The 23,742-nt window shown below is 29.4% G+C and overlaps 2 protein-coding genes across 2 annotated transcripts in view; one reads left to right on the top strand and one right to left on the bottom strand.

The window, feature by feature from the left end:
- LOC107441002 (uncharacterized) overlaps positions 1 to 9,221 on the bottom strand; it is a 33,009-nt gene extending 23,788 nt beyond the window's left edge. The window contains exons 1-3 of the mRNA XM_087159765.1: positions 9,112 to 9,221; positions 6,604 to 6,695; positions 4,350 to 4,869 (exon numbers count right to left, since the gene is read on the bottom strand). Coding sequence (XP_087015891.1) covers positions 4,350 to 4,869; positions 6,604 to 6,687 — 604 coding nt within the window. The 5' untranslated portion in view covers positions 6,688 to 6,695; positions 9,112 to 9,221. The remainder of the gene's footprint in view (positions 1 to 4,349; positions 4,870 to 6,603; positions 6,696 to 9,111) is intronic.
- A 2,831-nt stretch (positions 9,222 to 12,052) lies between these two features.
- Positions 12,053 to 23,742, top strand: part of mys (position-specific antigen beta subunit myospheroid) — a 33,186-nt gene continuing 21,496 nt past the window's right edge. The window contains exons 1-6 of the mRNA XM_087159766.1: positions 12,053 to 12,288; positions 13,373 to 13,432; positions 14,812 to 14,945; positions 15,805 to 15,912; positions 16,969 to 17,053; positions 17,669 to 17,897. Coding sequence (XP_087015892.1) covers positions 13,381 to 13,432; positions 14,812 to 14,945; positions 15,805 to 15,912; positions 16,969 to 17,053; positions 17,669 to 17,897 — 608 coding nt within the window. The 5' untranslated portion in view covers positions 12,053 to 12,288; positions 13,373 to 13,380. The remainder of the gene's footprint in view (positions 12,289 to 13,372; positions 13,433 to 14,811; positions 14,946 to 15,804; positions 15,913 to 16,968; positions 17,054 to 17,668; positions 17,898 to 23,742) is intronic.

Raw genomic sequence — 23,742 nt, 5'->3', positions numbered from 1 at the left:
AATTTTTTTCTTTGTTAAAAAACTTTTTAAAACTTAGTAACAATATACAAACTTTACTTTCTAAAAATATTTTGAAAAGTATTAATGTAACCTAAAAAGAAAAGACAGTATATTTTAAAGGAAGGTTTAAATAAAAATAATAATAATAAAAACTGCATTTTGGAGAAATATTAAGCTTTGAGAATTTTCTGCATCCCTGCCTGTGACAGTGTCAGTTTCGGGATATCTTTTTTCCTCAGCAATGGTTGGTACAAGCAAGGTACAAAAATTGTATCGAACAGAAATCATTGAGATTTGCACCTGGGTCAGTTATTGGGAGGCAAGCGCTCCCCTGAGCCTCATTACTTTAGGGAAGTCTGAACAGCTTATTTTCTTTTTCTTACTACAACACTATGAGATGAAGCTTATCTTAAATAAGAAATAAGAAATTTAGGAAAGATTTGTTTGGATCTCATTTATAGCAAATGAAACTCTGAAATGTGTTACGAATGAACAAGATAAAAAGTATCAGGCATCATCCCAAAAGGCATTCTTGTTCCGAGTCACAATGTAAGAAGCAAAAATTAGAAGTATTTCACTTTTAGTTACTGAGTAGTCAAAACAGAGACTTATGACAAAGCACATTGTTTTGTCAAATTATTCTGCCAAATATTCCATATTATTTCAAATTATAACTATGCTAAAGATTTTTCGATAATTTCTTAGCAAACATTTCTTGCACTATCACTGCAGAAAATCTTTCTGCAAACAAGTTTAAATTAAGACACTTAGTGAAATAATAATCTGTGCAAATTATACTATAGAGCAGTGTTTCCCAAACTTATGACTTTTGCGTACCCTTTCTAAATTTTTCGTAATACTGTGTACCACTAATAAAAGAAATTATGTCTTTTTAGCTATAAAAAATTGCACAAAAGTTTAAAATCACAACTGGCTGTTGACACCACTAATTATTAACTGTTAACTCTGCAAAAAATAGCCAATAGAAAAATACGTAATCATAAATTTTCATGGCTAGCTGCGTTTTTAAATGAAATATCCGTTTGTTGCAAGATATTTCGCATAAGAACGCGTACCCCCCGCTAAACTGTTCCCATACCCCTGGGAGTACACGTACCACACTTTGGGGAACACTGCTATAGAGGATATGTAGAATATCCCCTCATATATCCCGATTTCAATAATATTTTGTTCAAATTGTAGAGTAAACAACTAAGTCCACATAAAACTGTAAAATTGACATGTTTAGTGAACAAATAGCATACTTATTTGTAAAAAATTTGCTTAAATAAGTTTTCTTTCTATAAAAAAATAAATAAAAGTTTTTGAAATTAAGTTAAAATAGTGGTGCGTAACCCATTTTTTACAAATACGTAGAAATATATAACAGCCAATAACATTTCACTTTTATACTAATATCAATTTTATTAACAAAGGGGGTGGGCAAAATAATGGAATTATTATATGGGTCATTCTCACAAAAACTGTCATTTTTCAGTTCATAAAATCCCAAAAAAGTAAAGTGAATAAAAAGCTCTGAAACTTTTTATATTAATAGAAATATGTAATGGCATTATAAAGAAAGTATATATCCTATAAATTATACTTAATATTTAAATTAATTATTTTTTAAATAATTAATATATAATTAATTAATTTATAATAATTAATAATTAATTAATTAATTTAATAAATAAATTAATTAATTTAATAAATTAATTTTTTAATTTATTTTTCAAATTAATTAATAAGTAAATTAATTATTTTCACTATTTAAAAAGTGAGGGAATGACACTAATAGTGAGGGAATGATATTTTATTTTAATACATGTTTTTATCTAAGTTACATCTACCTAAAGTTTGAAAATGATAACATGCTAAGTATATCTAATATTTATTATAATTTAGTCCTATATATTTAATAGTTTTTACAGGTTTGGGAAATAAAATTAGCTGGCACGATTGAACAAAAATTTTTTTTATAATATACTCATCTTGAATCATTCCCTCACTTCAGCGTCATTCCCTCACTTTATACACTAGTGAGGGAATGACGAATTCAATAAAATTTAAAAATAACAGTTAGGCCTAATTAGTTTCTGAAGTCAATCACATACAATTATATTCATACAAGAAAGCAACATATAATTATCCACTTTCTCGATGAAGTTGTATTTTATTTTACTCTAAAAAATGACATGAGGGAATGACAAATGTAAAAAATTTTACCTGGTTTGATTCATTAAAATTTATTCCACAGCAAAGCTTCTTTAAGTTGAAGATGGAAACATACTGCAATTTTGTTCTATGATGCCAGTTGTTAACTTCTGAAGTTTTTATTAAAATATTTTTATTCTAAGAAGATTGCAGGTGATAAGAACATTGTTATGAGGGAATGACGAGAAACACTGGGGACAAAGTTTAAAATAGTGCTGTGTTGATATTTTTATCAGAAATTAAATATAAAAGTGATTTTCTGAATTCTATATTTCAGTATTCTGAAATAAAAAACACGAATTTGTAAAAAAAAAAAAAATTTATTTCAGAAAAAAAAATTTTCTTTTTTTAAATCAGCAGTGGGGACAAGTGAGGGAATGACATATTGGTATATTTTAATTACCTAAAATAAATAAAAAATAAAAATTGATAATTTTATTTTTATTCTTTTGTTAGCTTGCATTTCGAAGGACACTTTCCCTGAATTTTTTTTTTCGTAAGCTGTAAAACAAACATAAAATATACTGGGGACATAAAAATGACTGTTTTTGTGAGAATGACCCATATACAATTGCTATCCTATTACATTTTTTATTCTCAAGAAATACTTAAAGAATCATTTTATAACTTCGGAAGTGTTTACATCATGCGATTTCTTATACTTATCAATGAAGTTTAAAGCTTTCAGAGGTTTGAGGGACTGACAATAAATTACAAATGGGAAATAGTGCTTTGGAACACCGTATGCCAAAATATGTAGCAATAAATTTGAAGCTTCTAAGAATTACTTTGGTTATTATATGCCATAATTGCACAAAGTTTTGTAAGCCTAGCTTAAAAATTAATGGACATATCGGCATTTTTATTTTTAAAAAAAAATTTAAAAAAACTCATTTTTTAATCTTACGTTTTTGCTATAACTTTAAAAATATTCAATAAATGTAAACAAAATTTTCAGAGCAATTTAAACTTAATTACAAAATTTTTGCTTCAAAATGTTAAAAAAATTTTTTGAAAAGTGTGCAAGATATGAGTAGTTAAAGTAGGTGTTTTATACTGCGTACGGGCACAAAAAATTTTTCATAATTTCGTAGCGTATTTAGCAATTAATGAAAAAAGTCGAATAATTTCGAAAAATTTCAAAGTTTCAAGCAATTTTTTAGGTAGTTTTCGTACTTAATGTTTATTGTAAGGTATTATGTCTTACTATACAAAACAATCTTTATAGAAAATCCCTTATTTTGAGTTTCTATTAAAAAGTACAAAAACTACTTAAAAAATTGCTTGAAACTTTGAAATTTTTAAGATATTCAAATCATATTTTTTTATTAATTGCAAAAAAAATTCATCATTAAAATTAAGAGATAAATTAATTAATTAAGAGACGATAAAATTAATAGAAGATAATTAGATAGTTTTCCCACGAATGAACAGTATAAAAGAACTACTCTAATTACTCATATTTTGCACAGTTTTAAAAAAAAATTTCTCAAATTTTAAAGCAACAATTTTGCAATTAATTTAAAACAGCTTCAAATTTTTCGCTTAATTTTATTGAATATTTTTAAAGTTATAGCAAAAAAATTAGTTTATATATAAAAGTGTCATCGTTAAAAAGTGTCCGGAGAAAGAGACCCAGTTAAACGGATGCCTGAATATGGGACTTTTTGCTGTATAATTATAAAAATGTCAACATCTCCGTAAATATTCACGCTAGGTTTAAAAAATTTTGTGCAATTATTGCATATACTATCCAAAATAATTGTTACTAGTAACAAATTAACTGCTTGGCATAGGGTGTTCAATAATACTATTTTTCTTTTTTTATTTATTGTTGGTCCCTCAAACCTCAGAAAGCTCTTAACTACTTTGAATGTAAGTATGAGAAATTGCATATCATAAACATTTCTATATTTATAAAAAAATTCTCTAAGTATTTTTTAAGAAAGATCAAAAAATGTTTTAGCATGGAAGTGTTTCCATTATTTTGCTCAACTCCTGTAATTTTAAACTATAAAAAAAATCTTTTAAGTGTACCAAAAAACTATATGTGATTTTAAATGAAATAAGCCTTTTCCATGAATTTCATTAACACAAACATTTTTATAAAAATAATTTAAATTTTTTTTTACCATAATTGAAAAGAAATGTAAATATCTCTTCACTGGAAAACTTCACTTCAGACTGAGTTCTGATGACTTGCTCTATTACATTATAACAGCCTTGAACAGTTCCTTCATCATTATGAGTGCACATAGTTTTTAACAAAAAGTTTATAAATGTTTTAGTCTGACTGACAGAAGTTTCAATTGCTAAATTTGAAGTAAAAATTGACAACACCGAAGACAAAACATGTTCTAATACAGAAGGTCGCTTTGATGTAAAAATGTGTTCAAATTTAGTTAAATCATCCAAGTGACCTGAACTTTCCAGTGTTACATCATTTAAACAGAAGAAAACAAATGAACTGTGGAAATTAAAAATCTTTACGCTTTCTTTAAAAACTTCATTTTCATTTGTATCTTCTTCTAGCTCTGGGGAACTGCTGTCAATTATGAAGTTAGCCAATTCTTGTTCTTTCTGTTTTACTGCAGCAGCACTCTCACATTCTTGGATCATTGCCTGTGTTTCATTAAGTAAGTCTGCAACAGACTATTGAAATAAAAAAATTTAGATTTAAAAAAAATTATGAACAGCACTTAAAATATTTTAAAAGAGTAAACATTAAATAGAAATTTTTCTTAACATAGTACTAAAGGGAAAAAAAACCTTACAGTTTTTGATATGTAAAAGTTTTTACCATGAATAATATAAAAACAAATAGCTGACTTTCCCAATAAATGCTTATCACTTCCAATACTTCTTTCCAATCTTTAAGCGGGAGGCTTTTAAGCAACAAAAAATACTAATTATTATTATTCAGTAACGCATTCTATTTTTTTTTTCAAAGAAAGATAAGGTTTATTTCTTACTAATAAAAAAAATGAATATGAAAAGAAATTGCAAAAGTACAAAACAAAAATAATCACAGATACAAGTAAACAAATAACCAATTTAGGTTAAATAAATGATGCAGACAAGAGAGTTATATTTAACACCCCAAAGTTTTAAATTGTCAAAAAAGTAAAATAATCTTTAAAAAAAATTGTAATCTAGCAAGACAGTTTAAGAAAATTGTAGGTTTTTAAAATCTGTCTCTAGGTAAGACTTCAGTGAGCATATCAAGGATGTGTGCAATTTTCATAATTGATAACTAATATTGATGTGTTTGGTGTACTTATGATTTACAGGATTTTTTATTCATTTTATTGTACTTTGATTATCAATATTCAAAGAAACACCCTCTGTATCATGCATTGATGTTTCACCCATGACACATAACAATTAGCTAAGCCACATAATTTCTTTCACAGCTGTAGATGCTGCTATACATTTTGATTCTGTAGTTGTTGATACAGAAAATTGTCTGTAATGCCATGCGATAGCCCGCGAACTAAAATATATTATTTGTCATTTTTTGCGGACAATTTTAGTAAAAAATCACTATGGGTTTAAAATACTTTTCTTTCGTTTAAAAAAAAAAACATAATTTCTTCGTTTCTGTGAAATTTAACATACCAACGGTGCAAAAAAATTTATTTCTCTGGGTTTGCATCCAAAATTTTAAATGTAAATATTTATTCTCTGATGGTTGCAGCAGACAAAACTCAATTTTGTCATTGAACATTTTGTGTGAAACTATGTAAGTTTTAATACCAACCTTTTTAAAGTTTTATATCTTAACATTTAGATATCTGTTGCACATTAATTGTTTAATACATGGATGCACATTAAAGTTATTGTAGCCCGAATTTTTTAATATGCAATTAAATATTTTTTAAAATCTACTTCTTATTTTAATTTGTAATTCAATACTTTTGTTTTGTACAACTTGGTAAAAATCTGACAGTAATATTTAATGTTCCTTCAAGTATAAAAGAGTCCTACATAAAATTTTGATAAAGTTTCGGCCAGCCAGTTGATATGCGTTTTTAATTGTGGCCCCCGGTCTCATGTAAGTTGGAAACCCCTGAGCTATAAGATAAAAATTTCCTGATTCAGACAAACTAAATACCATACTGTGAAATAACAACACCATTTATTTATATACAACTATTTCATAATGAGCCCTATAATTTAAGGATCATAATAAAATGCAAACAAAAATTTTAAGGAAATAATTAAAACTTACATATATAAGCACAACTTAAAACTTTTAGACATGAAAAAGTTTTAACCATGTATAACGTGGTTGTGCAGTGTAGCTTTGATTTGCATATGTTTCATGTCAACAAAACATAAAGAAAAAAACATAACATAGCAGAATGATCATTATAAAAGTCTTACTTTTCTGGAAGATTTAGAGCATTCAGATGAAATCTGTAAATAAAAATCTGGCAAACATTCACTAGAGTCATCAGAATCAGACATGATCTTACCTACAAAAAAATATAATATAATTAATAATAGAGAAACATACAGAAAATAGTTAACTATTTTTAAGAAGAAAAAACGAACAACTAAAAAAAATTGAACAAACCAAATCTTAAATATTTTCTTTGGTGCAACACATTTCTTCAAGCTTTTTTCTTTTTTTTTTGTTAATTGAAGTGTTCTAACACTCTAGGTAAATCCTTAGGTAAAAATAGGTTAACCCTTTTATTTAAAAAAAAAAAAAATGTAGGCTACACTTACTCCAAAACAACTAAGATTTGTAGTGTATCAAAACAAACACTTTAAAAAAATGCAATATGACATTACTTCATAATTTTAGATAATGAAAACTCAAAGTGAAAATGATGAATTTTTATTTTAAACAAAAGTTACTCAAAATTAAAAGAATCTAACTAATAAGACTGAAGTTTTCACTCAGACGTAAGAGTGGCACCCTTGCATGTTCCCTCAGATCAGGGAACAATTTTCAGTTCATCATGATAAAATAACAAAACGTACTTAAAGAAACCAAAATAATACATAAGGAGTCTCTGAAACAGCTTCAATAGTCACAAATAATTTTTGGTACAAAATAATAGTTTAGTCACAAAAGTGAAATATTTTACAGAATACAGCTGCGACAAGATCCTCGTAGTAGTATTTAACTTTTATATCAGGCATATTTTAGAATTCAGCAAAGCACGTAGCTACTTAAATAGATTCTTTTATTAAAAATTATGAAATTGTAACATGGAAGAATGGCTTACTATTTCTTTAAAATGGACTGCAAGTTTTTTTTAAGTGTTTTTTACAACAATTTCTCTTTACCCTTTTATTCCTCTTCTATTCTTTGATATAATAAATAATTGCACTAATCTCACTACTTTTAAGATATCATTAAACTTCTCTTGATTTTTAATAAATCATAAAATTAAATTCATTATTGGTAGAACTCTAAAAAGGTAATGCTATTCTGTGACTGTCTTATAGGAAAACATGGTAGAAAATCATTTTGTTTTTGATTCAGCAATAATTAGTTCTTCGGAAGAAAAAGAAAGGGGGTGATAAAGATAGTAGGGATTTCATTCTTCCTGTTAACTCCTTTTCATTTAATAGATTTTAGATTCCATATTTTTATTTTAAAAAAATAATAAAAAAATAAAAAATTGCTTGTTTTGACCTTAATATTGTCTACTTTTTCTTATATTTTTCCTACTGAAATAAAAAAAAATTCTTTTCTTTTAAAATTAATTTTGATTCTTTTCAAATCACAAGTTAGTCCTCTTTGAAGAAACAAAGAAAATAAGGAATATCAGGATAAAACGATAAAAATCAGGACAACAACAAAAACCCTTCAAATAGAAATCACTGAAAATGATAAAACTAGTCAATACAAACAAGGAAAAAGTTTTTCATTTAAATCATCAATTAAAATCGTACAACTTTATTTGAAAGTAGACTTCAATTTAAAATAAGTCACCTGCTTGTAACTGAAAATTATATTTTAAACCATTTTAAAATATTATTGTTATTATGAGTCAAAGATTTTAAATTTATTTTAAAGGTGAATGTGATTGCTATATAAATTTTAATTGATTTCATAGTATTTTGAGACTTGTTTTATTCAGAATTATAAGGACTAATACTTAAGCATAAGTTATCAGATAATTCTGTACTTCTTCTTTAATAATAATAATGTACAAGGTATAGGGCAGGTAGAATGGATGATATGACACATGTTACAATGATCATCAAAAATTAGTAAGTAACTTGAAAGCCATTTCTGATCTGAAAAACATGTAGAAAGTGATAGGGTACACTTATTTTATTAAGCTAATTCTAAAATTAAACATGTTTATAGCTTATGTGTGATAAACTTAGCACAATAAATTGAAAATTATGACTTTTGTATGAATTTTCATTAATTTTAATGGTAATTAATAACTTTCAGGAATGCAAATGAAGGGCCCATACTCAGGACTTCAAATTATTAGCCAATAAATTAACCATTGTTTTCATTACAGAAAAAAAATGGGAGAGAATTTCTCATCCTTTCTCAAAAACAGGGTGAGATTTCAAAAAGTTAAGTGAGATTTCTAAAAATTAAAAAATAATAGACTTGGAAAATAGACTTGGGAAAAAAAATTCTTTAATTATAATACATTTTTAACATCTTCTAATTGAATATTTTTGCTGCATCATCATATGGAAAATGTTCTATATCTACTTTTTCATCAGCTATTATATTTATTTGGCTGAAAAATATCCATATTTGTTTCGTTTTGATCGTTTCTTTTCTACCAACATTTGTTTCATTTTCATTTGTCCGTTACGAAGTAGAAGATGTCGCCTTAACAAGGTATTTGTCCATCTTACATTCATGCACAAAAAATATAAATGTCTTACACGAAGAAACCTTACCTATGGTGAGCACGTGGTTGCAGAGAAATGTGTCATGAAAGGGGTTCCGTGGTTCAGGGGGGAGGGTGTTCTGCTGTTTGCACCGGTTCTGAGCAATACTAGTAAATAGGGAAACTAGATAACAAGGACCAATGTTCAAAATAATGAAAGATCAAGGAAGAAAAGTGAAAGAATTTTATTCAAAATGGCAAAAGACGAAATTTTTTCCAAAATTCGCTCATTTTGAAATTGATTAATAGAGTGCGCGAACTTCTCGCATTAATCATTTTTTATTGCGAGAAAAGAAAAAATATGCGAGATTCTTGCGTTCTCGCTCTGTAGTGAAAACAGTGAATTAACCAAATATCAAATGTATTAGCCAAATTTAAAAATCCGTAGCCAAACAAAATTTTTATGATTAATTTTTTTTCCCATAGAAAACTTAAAATCAAAATACAAATTTACTACAAATTGAATTATTTAATTAAATTTTAATCAGGAGTCTTTTTACAGTTGAGGAGTAAATGAGCAATGAATGTGGGAGAGAGGTTGAAAAAATGTAGATATTGTTTTATCACCTTTGAGGAAAAGAAATAGGTTGGGACTTCTTAGACTAGAGCAGCAATATAAGGATAAACCTGAAGCAACATTCTCATTAATGTAATACATTAATCATTAATGTAAATGAGAAAATACAGTATGTATATGAGATAACATATTTTCTTCAAAAATAGTTGAATAATAATATACATTTGACTACTACTTAATCTACTGCATCTTATGGCAGTTTGCCTCATTCTTATATAATCTCTCTATTTACACATTATCTGGACTTAATACAATTTTATTGGTTGTGTGACAGTAGAATAAATCATGTTTTTACAGAGAGAAATTCCAGAGAAAATATTGTCCTATGAGGTTCGACATAAAAGCCGATACCCAGGTTTAAAGCCTGAGGGTCAGGTCTGTTAATATTAGTTATAATAAAGTTTTTATATCAATTTGAAGTATAAAGTTGTATCAACAACAACACTATGAACCATCAAAACTGATTTTTAGAAATTAAATTGAAAACAAAATTTATTCAGGAATTACACACCATAAGGGTACTGTGAATCGATATATATATATCAGGGGTCTGTCTAGGTTTTTTTGAGAGGTACCTATTTTGTGAAAATTTAGACATAATTTGTGAAAAATTAAGAATTATATTAAAAAAATCAACACAAAAATATGGATTTATCGTTTCTTACGGGATACAAAAATAAAATTTGAAGAAAAAGTATTGTGTGAAACTACCGTTTTTTCCTAAAGTTGAATTTTTTAAGGTACCACTCAACGGTAGTAAATTTGGCCTGGACAGATCCCTGTATATATATATATATATCAATCTTTTCTTTCCCTGTACAGTAACTTGATTAACTTAAAATTATATATTTTATTTTTTTAAAATTTAACTAAATGTTAATTTTTCCTTCACTTTTATTTAATGGTTATTTTATTTAGTTGGCTTTGTTTTCTCAGTACTGAATTAAACTATTATTTAAAAAAGCAATTCAATAGAAAGTCTGTCACCCCACTCTCAAAAATGAAAGTCATTGTTTTATATTTATTACTGTAAAAATTACATTATTTCTGTAAACATATACATTGTTTAAAATGATATTTTCCATCTAATATTTTAAACTAAATGAAATTTTCCATCAGTACCTAAGCTAAAAAAAAATCATCAAATTTAGGCAACTTCCAGGCAATGGCCCAGAAGAAATTTTAAAAAAATATATCACACATGGAGACCAACTAGAAAGGTATAATTCATAATTACTAGGGATGTAACGAATATTCGGTCACTATTCGGTATTCGGCCCTTTTGACGAATATTCGGCCTAGGCGAATACTGAATTTTTTTCGGCCTAATATGAATATTATTAGATATTTGGCTGAATAAATTCATAATAATAAAGAAAGATATTTTTTTAAATGTGCTTTTAAATATATTTAATCGTGAATATTGCAGAGTTACATTTCACTGCATTAATTATTAGAAAATCTAACATTTACACAATTTAAGTTGTATAATACATAAGTGTATTCAAGAATGTTACATAAATAAAAACGTTTTCTTGTTGCAAATTTGTTATCAAGTTGTTTAATTTTTTTTAAAATATAGAAAGTTTAAAAAAGCAAATTTGTTAATATTTATTTCATTTTTAATTTAAAAATTATTTAATTACAAAATTAAAATTTCAAAAGTGAAACTTAATATTCGGTATTCGACCCCATCACTATTCGTTACATCACTAATAATTACCCTCCAGACATGAATTTTTAAACATGATCTATGGCAGAATAATTACAAAATCTCTTTAGCAACCAGGACAATTTTAGTTGGAGCAAACATTTAGTGATACATTAATATCTCTGTCAAAGGAGAGATAGAAATCAACATGAGCACAAAAAAAGAATAACTGGGAATAATCAGATCAAAACATCTTTCTGAAATATTTAAATTATTAAAATTTTCAAGCTTACTTAAGTCATATTAGACATTTCAGAATCTGTAGATCGGGCAATAGCTAGTTATAATAGTCATATGAAAGATTTTTACTGGCCTTGGCAAATCCCGCCAAATCCAATGCAAACTAATTAGTTAACAAATGTATATAACACTTATCATACGGGAATATCCCCCTATATCATATCAATTAAGATTCAAAAAACTATGCAAAGACATTTAACACGCGGCACAAGCATATAATAAAAAACATTTTGAACATCTTACCAAAACCCAGAGTCTAAATAAAAATAAAATTTATCAGATGTAGATCATAAACCATAAATTGTAGACCCTATTCAAATCGCAGATGTCCATGGCAAAACAGATACAACAAAAACATTCGAAGTGTTGCCATACGCTTGGCAACGAAAATAAGTATTAAAAAGGCCACGGGCCATAAGTATTAAAAAAGAGAGAGTATAGAGAGTTCTTATTCCCTGACTGCGACGAAAAGTTTATTTTTCCCTATTTTAATCCTTTTTCTTCTCTTCTAGGGATAAAATGAGAAAAAATGTGGTGGGCACTTATGCCTCACCCTCTTCCGGTGACGTCATATTTCAGGATCTGAGTGACACTCTTTCATCGCGACATGAAAAACCATAAATAGACAAAGCTTGCTTTTCGTGTAAACAATATCATCAGTAAGTGTTGTCTTCAATTGTAGTTTTTATTAAAAACTTTCTTTAATTTATTCAATTTCATGAAATTAGACTAAATTATTTTACTTCATTTTTTGCGAAGTGTTTCTTTTCTTGGTTTCTAAAATTTCGAACTTGCTCTATATGTTTTAATTATTTTATTTTTCTAATATTAATATTGATTTTTTCAACATCTAATCCCATGTATTTAATGATTTTCTTATCAAATATTAATTTCCATGTGTTAAATTTTATAGTTTGTCCAATTTCTTTTTAATTTAAGCGTTTTTACTGCAATCTGTGATTTAGATTTAACATTCTCATGATATGGTCTTATTTTAAATGTGCCACAAGGCTACAATTTATAAATATTTACTGTAATTAAAATGTTTCGATTTCTTATTTATAAGCATTTTAAAAGTTTATTACATTGACAAACTAATACAGTGAGGGAACTCTGAAGCCAACGCCCGTCACACCCCATAATAATTTCTTAAAAACCAACGGTGACTTTTTTATATTTGTTTGTAATATTTTCTGTTTCCATAACATAGCAAAGTCACATATTTAGTTTGACATAATTGAAAATTATCTTAATTAGTATCGTTTATTTTAATGATTGTTTTTTTTTTAAGAAAAAAAGTCAAGGTATATGTTATTTGTATTTCGTAAGTTATTTTTTCGATAATCATTATTTTTAATTAAATCTTTTAAAAATATATTAAAATCCACAAGTAGCCCAAAAAAGTATTAAATATTAAAAAGTAATCAAAGTATGATCATGGATCATAACAAGCCTGTTTTTGATTTTAACTTACAATTTATTTAAAAGTTTCAGAAAGATTTCTGTATTTGTAAATATCTACACCAGAATGATCGCCAGGTTTTGATAATTACCAGGCAGTGGTCTATAAGAAACTAAAAATACATATCAGAAAGTTGCTAAATGAAAAGATAAAACTCGTAGCAAAACCTAAACTCAAATACTGTTTTTTTAAATAAATTGCAACTTTGTGTTGTTTTCTTGAATTATTATGCTTACTTTATTAAAAAAATATGTTTTATAACTAAACCTTTTTCTTTTTAGAAGTAACAATGGTGCCTTATATATTACTTTCTGTTTTAATCAAATTTTGCTTAGCCCAAAGTAAGTTCACCTGTTTCATTAGTTAACTATATTTTACATGTTATTCGTTCCTTTAAAAAAATATTCATATTTTCTGTCTTTTTTAAAAAACATTAATTTTATCAATGTTTAAAATCAGAAGCATAGTCAGAAATTTCAGTGTAGTATGGACATCATTATGACAAAATAATGTTTTTATATTAATATTAATAAAAATGTACAAAAAGATTAAAGTATGAAAAACTGATGAAAGTAAAATTGAAACTACTTTAACTAGCCTTGTTTAATACATAATTTTATTAATTAAGCTGTTAAAATTTTATAAACTCTTATTTCGGTTCATCATATGCCTCATAAAGTATTGTATCCTTTTGAATTTACTTGTATATTTTTGAATGACGACAAGATTAGACACCTATTACTATGTTAAATTCATAAATATTTTCACTCCAAAGAAGAAGAAAAATAGTCAACAAATGTAGGAAATATTAGTAGATGAATAAAAAGACTTTTAGACTATTTTTACTTCAGTTAATACAGTAAAACAAACGAATACTAAAAATATAAGAAGGAAAAATGGTGTAAATAAATGAATTAAATTAATGATGATAAAAACCAACTGTATTATGAAATGTTCTTGAAACCAGGGGTATTCAAGGCTATGCTACTGCTAACAATTTAAAAATAAATACCTATTTATTAGATGTTACTGTGATATCAGCAGATGAGACATATTGTGAAATGATGTGTTTTTGAGTGAAATTTTAATATTAACATTTAAAATTATAAATTAATATTTTTAATTGTAAATGTTTTCTGAAATAAAAGAATAAAAGTTTCTTAGTTTTTGTATGTTGTAGGAAAATTCTATTTTAATTTGATAATAGTTCTTATTTTTTAATTGTTTCTTGTTATTATTTTTCAAAATTACTTAGTTTACCTAAAACAAATTTTATAAAAATTTTAATGAAGCTTTATATAAGTCAATGTTTTATTAAACGAGTTAAGTATTGCATTTTTACCATAAGTAGATAGTTGTGTTAAATATTTTTAAAATGTTTTTAAAATGAAATTAAATGATAGAAAAAAATACACATAATGTGTAATATTCATAATTATGAAGTATACTGTTTTGTAAGTAGCTGGTATGCAAGACCATTCGGTGTTATTTTAGCGTGGTTTGTGTAAGATTTTAGTGATGTTGATCCGCCATTAATTCTGAGCCCTGTGTGACTATATTCAATATATTGATAGGTATATTGAAAATAATTTTAAGGTTTCTTCATTTATGTTTAACTCCAAATTATATATGCTGAATAAGATGAGTCGCTGGGCACCTACCTAATGGTGGGTCCGCATTATCATTTCATGAAAATGTAAACTATATTTCTTTGTTCTAGGCAAAGGTTCTTCTCACTCTGAATTTGAAGCCTTTCCAACACCTGAAAGGCTTACTGGAAATCCATGCATTTCTAGAGAAACATGTGGAGATTGCATTACAGCTGATCCTGAATGTGCATGGTGTTCTCAAGAGGTATGTAATATTTTTTTTGTTATTTATTTATGAATAATTAATTTTGGGGTTTATATGGAACCTGAAGTTGAAATATTAATAATATTATATGCTATTAACTATTTAATGCCAATAATGATTAAGTAATTTTGGTAATTAGTACTGCTTGTACTATGGTAATTGGTGCAGTTTTTAATCGCTACCAAATATACTACTGTACTGAGGAAATAGGTTTCTTACGGTTTTCTGAAAGGTATAAGTACTTACTTTAGAAAATTGCTTGATTGTGATAAATTTTGTCTATCTTGAGATGGCCTTGAAGAATAGCATCATGCCAAATAATACTAATTACAATTTTTATTTTCATGAGAAAAATTTCAAAAATATTTTACTATTAATTTTAGAACAGGAAGCCACTGTGTAAAGAAAGGCAATAAATAAAACCATGGTAAAGATTTTACTCTAGTTATTGTGTCTTTCAGTTTTTTGCTCGATTCCGTATTGACGATTAAAGCAGTGAAGTCTGTAGTTAAAATGTTCGAATTCGAGTCTTACTCCACACTTTTCAGAGAGCTTGATTCTGATTCCGACTTATACTAAATTAAAATTTCCAGCTACTTTCTTTAATTATTATAACGGAAATTATATAATATTGTTGGTTAAGTCTTTTAAGAATGCCGTTACATTTTTTCTTTCTTTTTTTAAGGAATTTTTTGATTAAGTAATATTGATATAAGCACTAGTTATGAATTCACACTTATCTTTATTATTCATGTGAAAAGTAACTATTTATAGTTAATTTACAGTTTAATTGTAAAATAAACTGAATTATTAGGATTGTTTATAAAAGAAATTATACTTGAAATGTCTCTTACTGTAGGATTTTACTCAAGATGGTAGTAGAAGATGTGACTACACTGGTAATCTTAGAGGTAGATGTAAGGATGATCACATTGTAATGCCTGGTCAAAGTATGCAAAAACTTAAGGTAGCTATTAAGGTTTTTGTTTTTTGATTTTACTTAGTTACTACCTTGTCTTGGGTAATTTGTGGTAAGACAACAGAAAAAATGCTACAACCTGTCTCTCCAGGTTAGGGGTTGAGCATGAGACTAACGACTTCATCCTGTATGTAATGTGTTCAAAAATCTCAAAAAGTATAAACTGAATGGAACGCATCCAGGTGACTTGGAATGAGAAAGGAAATTAAAACAGGCACTTTATGTAAAGGAGGAGTGTTAAAGAATCCAACTGATGTAGTTAACAAATACGAAATAGATGTCCTGACTATTCAAGAAATAAGATAGCTTAGACATGGAAATTTAAATGAAAGAACGTGTAGCTTTTACTATAGTTGCCAAGAAAAAGAGCCACTACATGTCAATTGAATTAATAATAAGCACAAATTTGTGAAATAAATTCATCAACTTTAAATCTGTAAATGATAGAATATGTAAGATGCTCATTAGGGCAAAACCCTAAAATATTAGCCCGTCCTCCCCCCAAAGAAACCTAAAGTAAAATTATTATTAAGGGGTTGGGACCATATTTCCCAAATAACGGCTACTCCCTATATTTTGGGTGAGAATTATAAATTTTAAAAAAACTGAGAAAGTGCGTTTTTGTGTCTGATTCTGTAATTTTAAATATTGTCTCCACTAATTAATTAGCCTATTTGAGATCACCTGAAACTTTAAAAAATAAGTCCTTGAATGGGAAAATCTGATCATTTGATCAATAGTTATTCTTTTTTTTTATGCACCCTTTACAGCCAATGATTATTGGAGACTACAGGTTTGAAAATGTTGGACAGTTCTAATATCTAGGCTCATTCACAACAAGAAATAATTATATCTAAATTGAAATAAGTAACAGATTAAATACTGCAAACAATTGTCACTATAGATTAAGAAATCACTTCAAATCACTTGAGCCTAAAACCCCTGTTTAATCTCAAGATATAAGGGAATTATTTAACAGGATTAAAATGTAATATAATTTCTATTAAATATACTTTTGTTTACTGAATTTTAATTTTATTACAGGACCATGAACTTAGCAATAAGGGTGTGAAAGAAGGGGAAGCAATTCAAATAAAACCTCAAGAAATTACTTTAAAGTTAAGACCAAGTAAGTATAATGAGGTACTGAAAAATGTAATTAATTTTAATCTTTAATCTTATTTTAATCATGAAGGCTTTAATCAGAACTAGACTTTTTAACCAATTTCCTTTATGTGTCCCTTTTGTTAAAGAAAAAAGCATCTAATGAATAAATTATATTCAACATTTATGAAATGTTGCACTTTATTTTTGCCTTAAAGTTTTTTTATGGTTGATATTTCTTTCTCATTTTAAATAGTAGCTAGTTATATAGTTTTCTGTATTTCTTTTTAGATATAGATCTTGCTACAAGATCTATATCTAAAATATTTTCCTCAAGATCAAGGTACAAATGAGTGGTTGTTTGAGCAGAGATAGGAACTGTGAATTATTTCTTTTTCAAAATCAATCATTGCAAGCAGAATCTTAGTATAAAAAATTTTAAATATGAAATTTATGTAAAAATTACTTGAAAATTTAGCCTGATTTTGACCCTTTGCTTTATTTTAATTTAATTGATACTTATAATTTTTTTTGCAGACATTGCTTATAAACTTCTTGTTAGGTGTTAATTTTAAAAACTATTTCAAGTAAAAAAAAAATGAAAAAAATTTGATTTATTTCATTTATTTATTTGTTTAAGATTCTCCATTCCCTCTTGTGGTTGAATTTCGTCAAGCAGAAGATTACCCAGTTGATTTGTACTACTTAATGGATCTTTCCAATTCTATGAAAGATGATAAAGAAAAATTAGCAGAACTTGGCAATAAACTATCTGGAGAAATGGGGAACATTACCAGTAATTTTCGGCTTGGTTTTGGATCATTTGTGGACAAAGTTGTCATGCCTTATGTCAGTACTGTGCCTGAAAAGTATGTCATTAAAAAAATATGCAATCAATTTATGTTAAAATAGTCTTTCTCCATATAATCATAAAATCTTTTTTTTTTTAAATATCTTATTAATATAACTGATGATAAATTGTTATATGGTTATGCTTAGTAATATATTGGATAGATAATTTGAAAAAATGAGTGAAATTCCTTGCACAACAATCACATGTATGTAATCTAATATTAATCTTGAAATAATTTTGTAGACTCAAAATAAATAAATGAATTTACCTATTAAATGAAAGTTATTATGAAATATAATTTTTTTATAATAATTGCAACATACAGTGTTTTCATCATAGAAAAAAAAATGGATGAGAATTTCTCACCCATTTTTTGAAGAGAGAGAATTTCTCACCCTTTCTCAGAAACAGGGTGAGATTTCAAAAAGTTAAGTGAGATTTCTAAAAACTAAAAAAACACAAAAACTCTTGGAAAAAAAATCATTTCTTTAATTATAACACATTTTTAACGTCTTCTGTTTTTAAAAGCATTGAATATTTTTGCTGCATCATCATAGAAGATTTTGCTGTTACAAGGTATTTTTACATTAGTGCATTAATTATTTAAAAATTTGAACGTCTTACGTGAAGAAACCTTACGGTAAACATGTGGTTGCAGAGAAATGTGTTCTGAAAGGGGTTGTTTTCTGTTGTTAGAAAAGGTTCTGAACAATACTGGTAAATGGGGAAGCTAGATAACGGGTCAGATGTTGAAAGATCAAGGAAGAAAAGTGAAACGGACTTTATTCTAAGTGTGGTAATTCTAATGTTTTTCCAAAATGCGAGAAATTTGCGAATTTTGAAATTAATTTATAGAATGCGCGAATTACTCGCGGTAATCATTGTTAAATGAGAGAAAAGAAAAAATATGCGAGATTCTCGCGCTGTAGTGAAAACACTGAACATATGAATTTGGCATTTTAGAAACTTTATTTTATTGCATTCCTAGTTATTTCAAAATGCAGTTTACAATTTTACTCCATTTGACCTCATCAATATATATATATATATATATATATATATATATATATATATATATATATATATATATATATATATATATATATATATATATATATATACATGTGTGTGTTTTCCTTTGATGACGAGAATTTTATAATTTAGAATTTTACATATATATATTTAAAATTCTAAGTACCTGCGGCGGTGCCCTGGCCCTGTAATCTCACCTTCACTTGGTGATGCAAAAAAAACGAACTTTTACTTCAACTTGCAGGAGTGACGTAAAACCAGTTTTTCTACAAGCAACCGACGATATCCACATTTTAGCTCGTGGCACGGTCGGTGAAGCATGGCTGTACAATGATCCTAATTTCATTTTTAACTTTCTGTATTTATTTGTAATTAATTATGTTTAAATTAAAATTTATTCTTCAAACTTTAATTGGTAATTTGCTTTAATGCTTATAAAACTCAATTTACCAAATTGGTGACCCTTTTTTCGAACACGCGTTCAACATCAACTCAGGATATGGCGCTTCAACAATTTCAGTAAGTTTATTTTTTTAAATTGGTTTCCACTAGGGGTATCACGCGGTAACTTTTATTTTCTTGTGTGGCTTTTTTTATTTTTTATTACCGTCTAATTTAATAGTTATTTTTACTTCTCACTAAACATGGCATTTTTGTTATAGCAATGTTCGCGTTCTTCAATTTTTACATTATTTTTAATAATAATCAATAATCAAATTTGTTAACTAAATTCACGACTTATTTGAGAATTTTCTTTTAATTTGTTTAAACATTCCGCAATGCCTAACGAAACTCTAGACGAAAATCAAATTGCTCACGTGGCAGTCAAACCACCTCCGTTTTGGAAATCAAATCCCGCCTTGTGGTTTGTCCGGCTAGAAGCACAATTCAGTTTGGCTAAAATTTCCACCGATGATACAAAGTTTAATTACGTACTTGCAGCGGTCGACTCAGATGTTTTAAGTTCGATTAGCGATATTGTTTTAAAACCTCCTAACACTGAGAAATACGAAGCTATCAAAAAACGATTAATTGAGCTGCATTCCGAGAGTGAGGAATCAAAAATTCGGACCCTTCTTCAAGGGCTGGAATTAGGTGACCAGCGACCTTCCCAATTATTAACACGAATGAGAGCACTCGCAGGTGATAATGTGGGCACTCCTCTCTTAAAATCTTTGTGGCTTGGTAGACTCCCTAACAACGTACAAACTATTTTGGCAGCCCTCAATGATGAATTAGACCAGCTAGCTTCAGTTGCTGACAAAATCAATGATCTCACCTCGCATCAACACGTAAACACTGTCGCCGCTGATAAAACGTCTGCACTCGAATTGCAAGTCGCTCAGCTCACTAAACAAGTAAGCGAACTCACTTCTTATGTGAGACAGTCTCGAAACCCGAACAGAGAAAGAAAGAATTCTCAACATCGCAGCAATTCTAGAGCTCGCAGAAAATATAAAGAACCTGAAAACGGATATTGTTTTTATCATACAAATTTTGGTAATCGCGCTAAAAAATGTAATTCTCCATGCAATTACTCGGAAAACTAAACAGGCGATCGCACGAAGGCCATACCGATCGCCACATTAATCGTATTTTATTGGCCGATCAAAAAAGTAACCTTAATTTGCTTATTGATACTGGCGCTGATTTGTCTGTCTTGCCAAAGCGTTATGCATCTGATACTAAAGTTTCTGATGATTTAGTATTATTCGCAGCAAACGGTACTAAAATTTTAACATACGGAACAAAAATTTTAACTTTGGATTTTAACCTTCGTAGGCCTTTCACTTGGCGTTTTGTTGTTGCCGATGTTAAACAACCAATTATTGGTGTCGATTTTCTGAGACATTTCGATTTATTAGTTGATGTAAAAAATAGCCGATTAATCGATAATCTAACTAAACTAACATCACGAGGAAAGATTGCTAATATTGATTTTCCAAGTAGTTTAACTATTCACTTAGGAGACTCAAAATTTGATAGGGTATTGTCCCGCTTTCGGGAATTGACAAACCCATCTCATGCAAATCCTACGCCTACTCCTTCGACCGTTTACCATTTTTTAGAAACTACAGGACCGCCTGTATTTTCAAAGCCAAGGCGTTTATCGCCCGAAATTATGAAAGCGACCAGGGAAGAATTTGATTTTCTTTTAACTCAAGGGATTATAAGACCATCAAAAAGCCCTTGGGCTAGCCCACTACACGTAGTTAGGAAGTCGAATGGTAATTGGCGTCCCTGCGGAGATTACCGAAAACTTAATTCCATAACAGTTCCTGACAGATACCCAGTTCCACATATTCAGGACTGCACTCAATTATTTTACGGTAAGAAGATTTTTTCAACTGTCGATCTCACGAGAGCGTATCATCAAATTCCGGTGAATCCTCCGGATATTCCCAAAACAGCAGTCACCACTCCATTCGGACTATTCGAATACGTTTACATGCCTTTCGGTTTAAAAAACTCTGGTCAAACTTTCCAAAGGTTTATGCACCAAGTTTTAACAGGCTTAGACTTTTGCATACCATACTTTGACGACGTGTTCATAGCTTCAGCTAATGAAGACGAACACATCCAACATCTTCAAGAAATATTTACCCGTTTTTCTCATTACGGCCTTAAACTTAACCCATCAAAGTGCGTGTTGGGAAAATCATCCGTTAAATTTCTCGGTTGTCTGATTTCTTCAGAGGGTGTTCAACCTTTACCTGAAAAAGTACAAGCCATAGTTGATTTCCCCAAACCTGAGACAGTTGTCCAACTTAAACGTTTTCTAGCTATGATAAATTTTTATCGCCGTTTTTTAAAAAATGCCGCAGCCACACAAGCTCCTCTAACTGAATATTTGAGAGATTCGAAGAAAAACGACAAACGCTTGATCCAGTGGACAGGCGCAGCAATTTCGGCATTTGAAAAATGCAAACAAGAATTAGCTAATTTTGCTATTCTTAGTTATCAAACACCTAATCAGCAACTTTCGTTAATGGTAGATGCTTCCGATACCTCTATTGGCGCTGTTTTAAATACTGATACTCCTAGTGGACCAAAGCCCCTCGGTTTCTTTTCCCGTAAACTTTCATTAACTGAAAAAAAATACAGTACCTATGATCGCGAATTACTTGCCATGTATGCAGCTATTAAACACTTTCGCCATAATCTTGAAGCGCAAAATTTCATAATATTTACCGACCATCGTCCCTTAATTTATTCCTTTAAAAAAAATTCAGATTCATGCTCACCGCGCCAGCTTCGACAATTAGATTTTATAGCTCAATTCAGTACTGAAATTCGCCATGTTTCTGGAAGTGATAATGTAGTAGCCGACACACTCTCACGATTAAACTCAATAAAGCTTCCACCAATTGATTTTCTTAAAATCGCTGATGCCCAAAGAGCTGATGAGGAACTAAAGAAACTACTCACTGAATGCGAAAACTCTACAATGACTTTGAGGTTGCAAACTATGAAATTGGACGGCCCATACCCCTTATATTGTGACACCAGCAATGACAGAGTTCGTCCATACGTGCCAAAAGAATTTCGAAAAAGTATTTTTATGTCTCTTCACAATTTGACACATCCTGGAATCCGTGCTTCGAAGAAGCTTGTTCTTTCTCGATTTGTATGGCCATCCATAGCCAAAGATGTTGTAGAATGGTCTCGTTCCTGTGTCAGCTGTCAGAAAAACAAAGTGATCCGACACACACGGTCTCCTCTGCAACCATTTGAGTTACCATCTCGACGGTTCGATCATATCCACATCGACCTTGTCGGACCGCTCCCTCCTTCTGATGGATACCAGTATCTCTTGACGTGCATTGACAGATTCTCAAGGTGGCCTGAAGCTATCCCCATCCCAGAGATTACTGCCGAAACGGTAGCCCGAGCACTCGTGAACAATTGGTTTTCTAGGTTCGGCATTCCTTCTGTAATCACAACAGACCAAGGCCGTCAGTTCGAGAGTAACCTTTTTCTTCAACTGTCTCGAATGATCGGAGCAACTAGAGTGCGTACAACACCGTACCATCCTTCTAGCAATGGTCTCGTCGAATGCTTTCACAGAGCCCTTAAACAAGGTCTCAAATGCCACCCCAATATAAAATGGACTGAATCCCTTCCCATTGTACTTCTTGGACTAAGATCTGCCGTAAAAGAGGACCTAGGATGCACCAGTGCTGAACTCGTCTATGGAACCCCCCTACGACTACCAGCGGAGTTCTTCGATCCGTCAACTTCAAATGTTGATCCACACGAGTTCCTTCAAAAACTTCGAACCTGCATGTCAGAACTGAAACCAATTCCAACTTCATCACATGCAAACGTAAAAGTTTTCATCCACCCAACTCTTGAATCATGCTCTCATGTGTTTGTGAGACGTGACAGTGTAAAGAAACCCCTTCAAGCTCCTTATGATGGACCATATAGAGTACTCAGTCGTTCAGAAAAAACTTTTTGTCTGGACATTTCTGGAAAAGCTTCAGTGATCAGTGTTGACCGTCTAAAACCGGCTTTCCTCCTCAAAGACATTGAGCGAACTGTGATATCAAAATTACCTCATGCTGCGATAACTCCAACGACCACACAATTTACTGAACCTCCGCAGACAACGACACGATCTGGCCGGAGAGTTCGATTTAATCCCAAATACTTGTAGTATTTGCTGGAGGGGGAGTACTGCGGCGGTGCCCTGGCCCTGTAATCTCACCTTCACTTGGTGATGCAAAAAAAACGAACTTTTACTTCAACTTGCAGGAGTGACGTAAAACCAGTTTTTCTACAAGCAACCGACGATATCCACATTTTAGCTCGTGGCACGGTCGGTG

Source organism: Parasteatoda tepidariorum, chromosome 3 (genome assembly GCF_982258835.1).
Source record: "Parasteatoda tepidariorum strain Cologne lab strain chromosome 3, Ptep-v5.0, whole genome shotgun sequence".
Lineage (NCBI taxonomy): Eukaryota > Metazoa > Arthropoda > Arachnida > Araneae > Theridiidae > Parasteatoda > Parasteatoda tepidariorum.
Note: the sequence above shows the minus strand (reverse complement) of the source record. Positions and strands in the feature narration are given on the sequence as shown.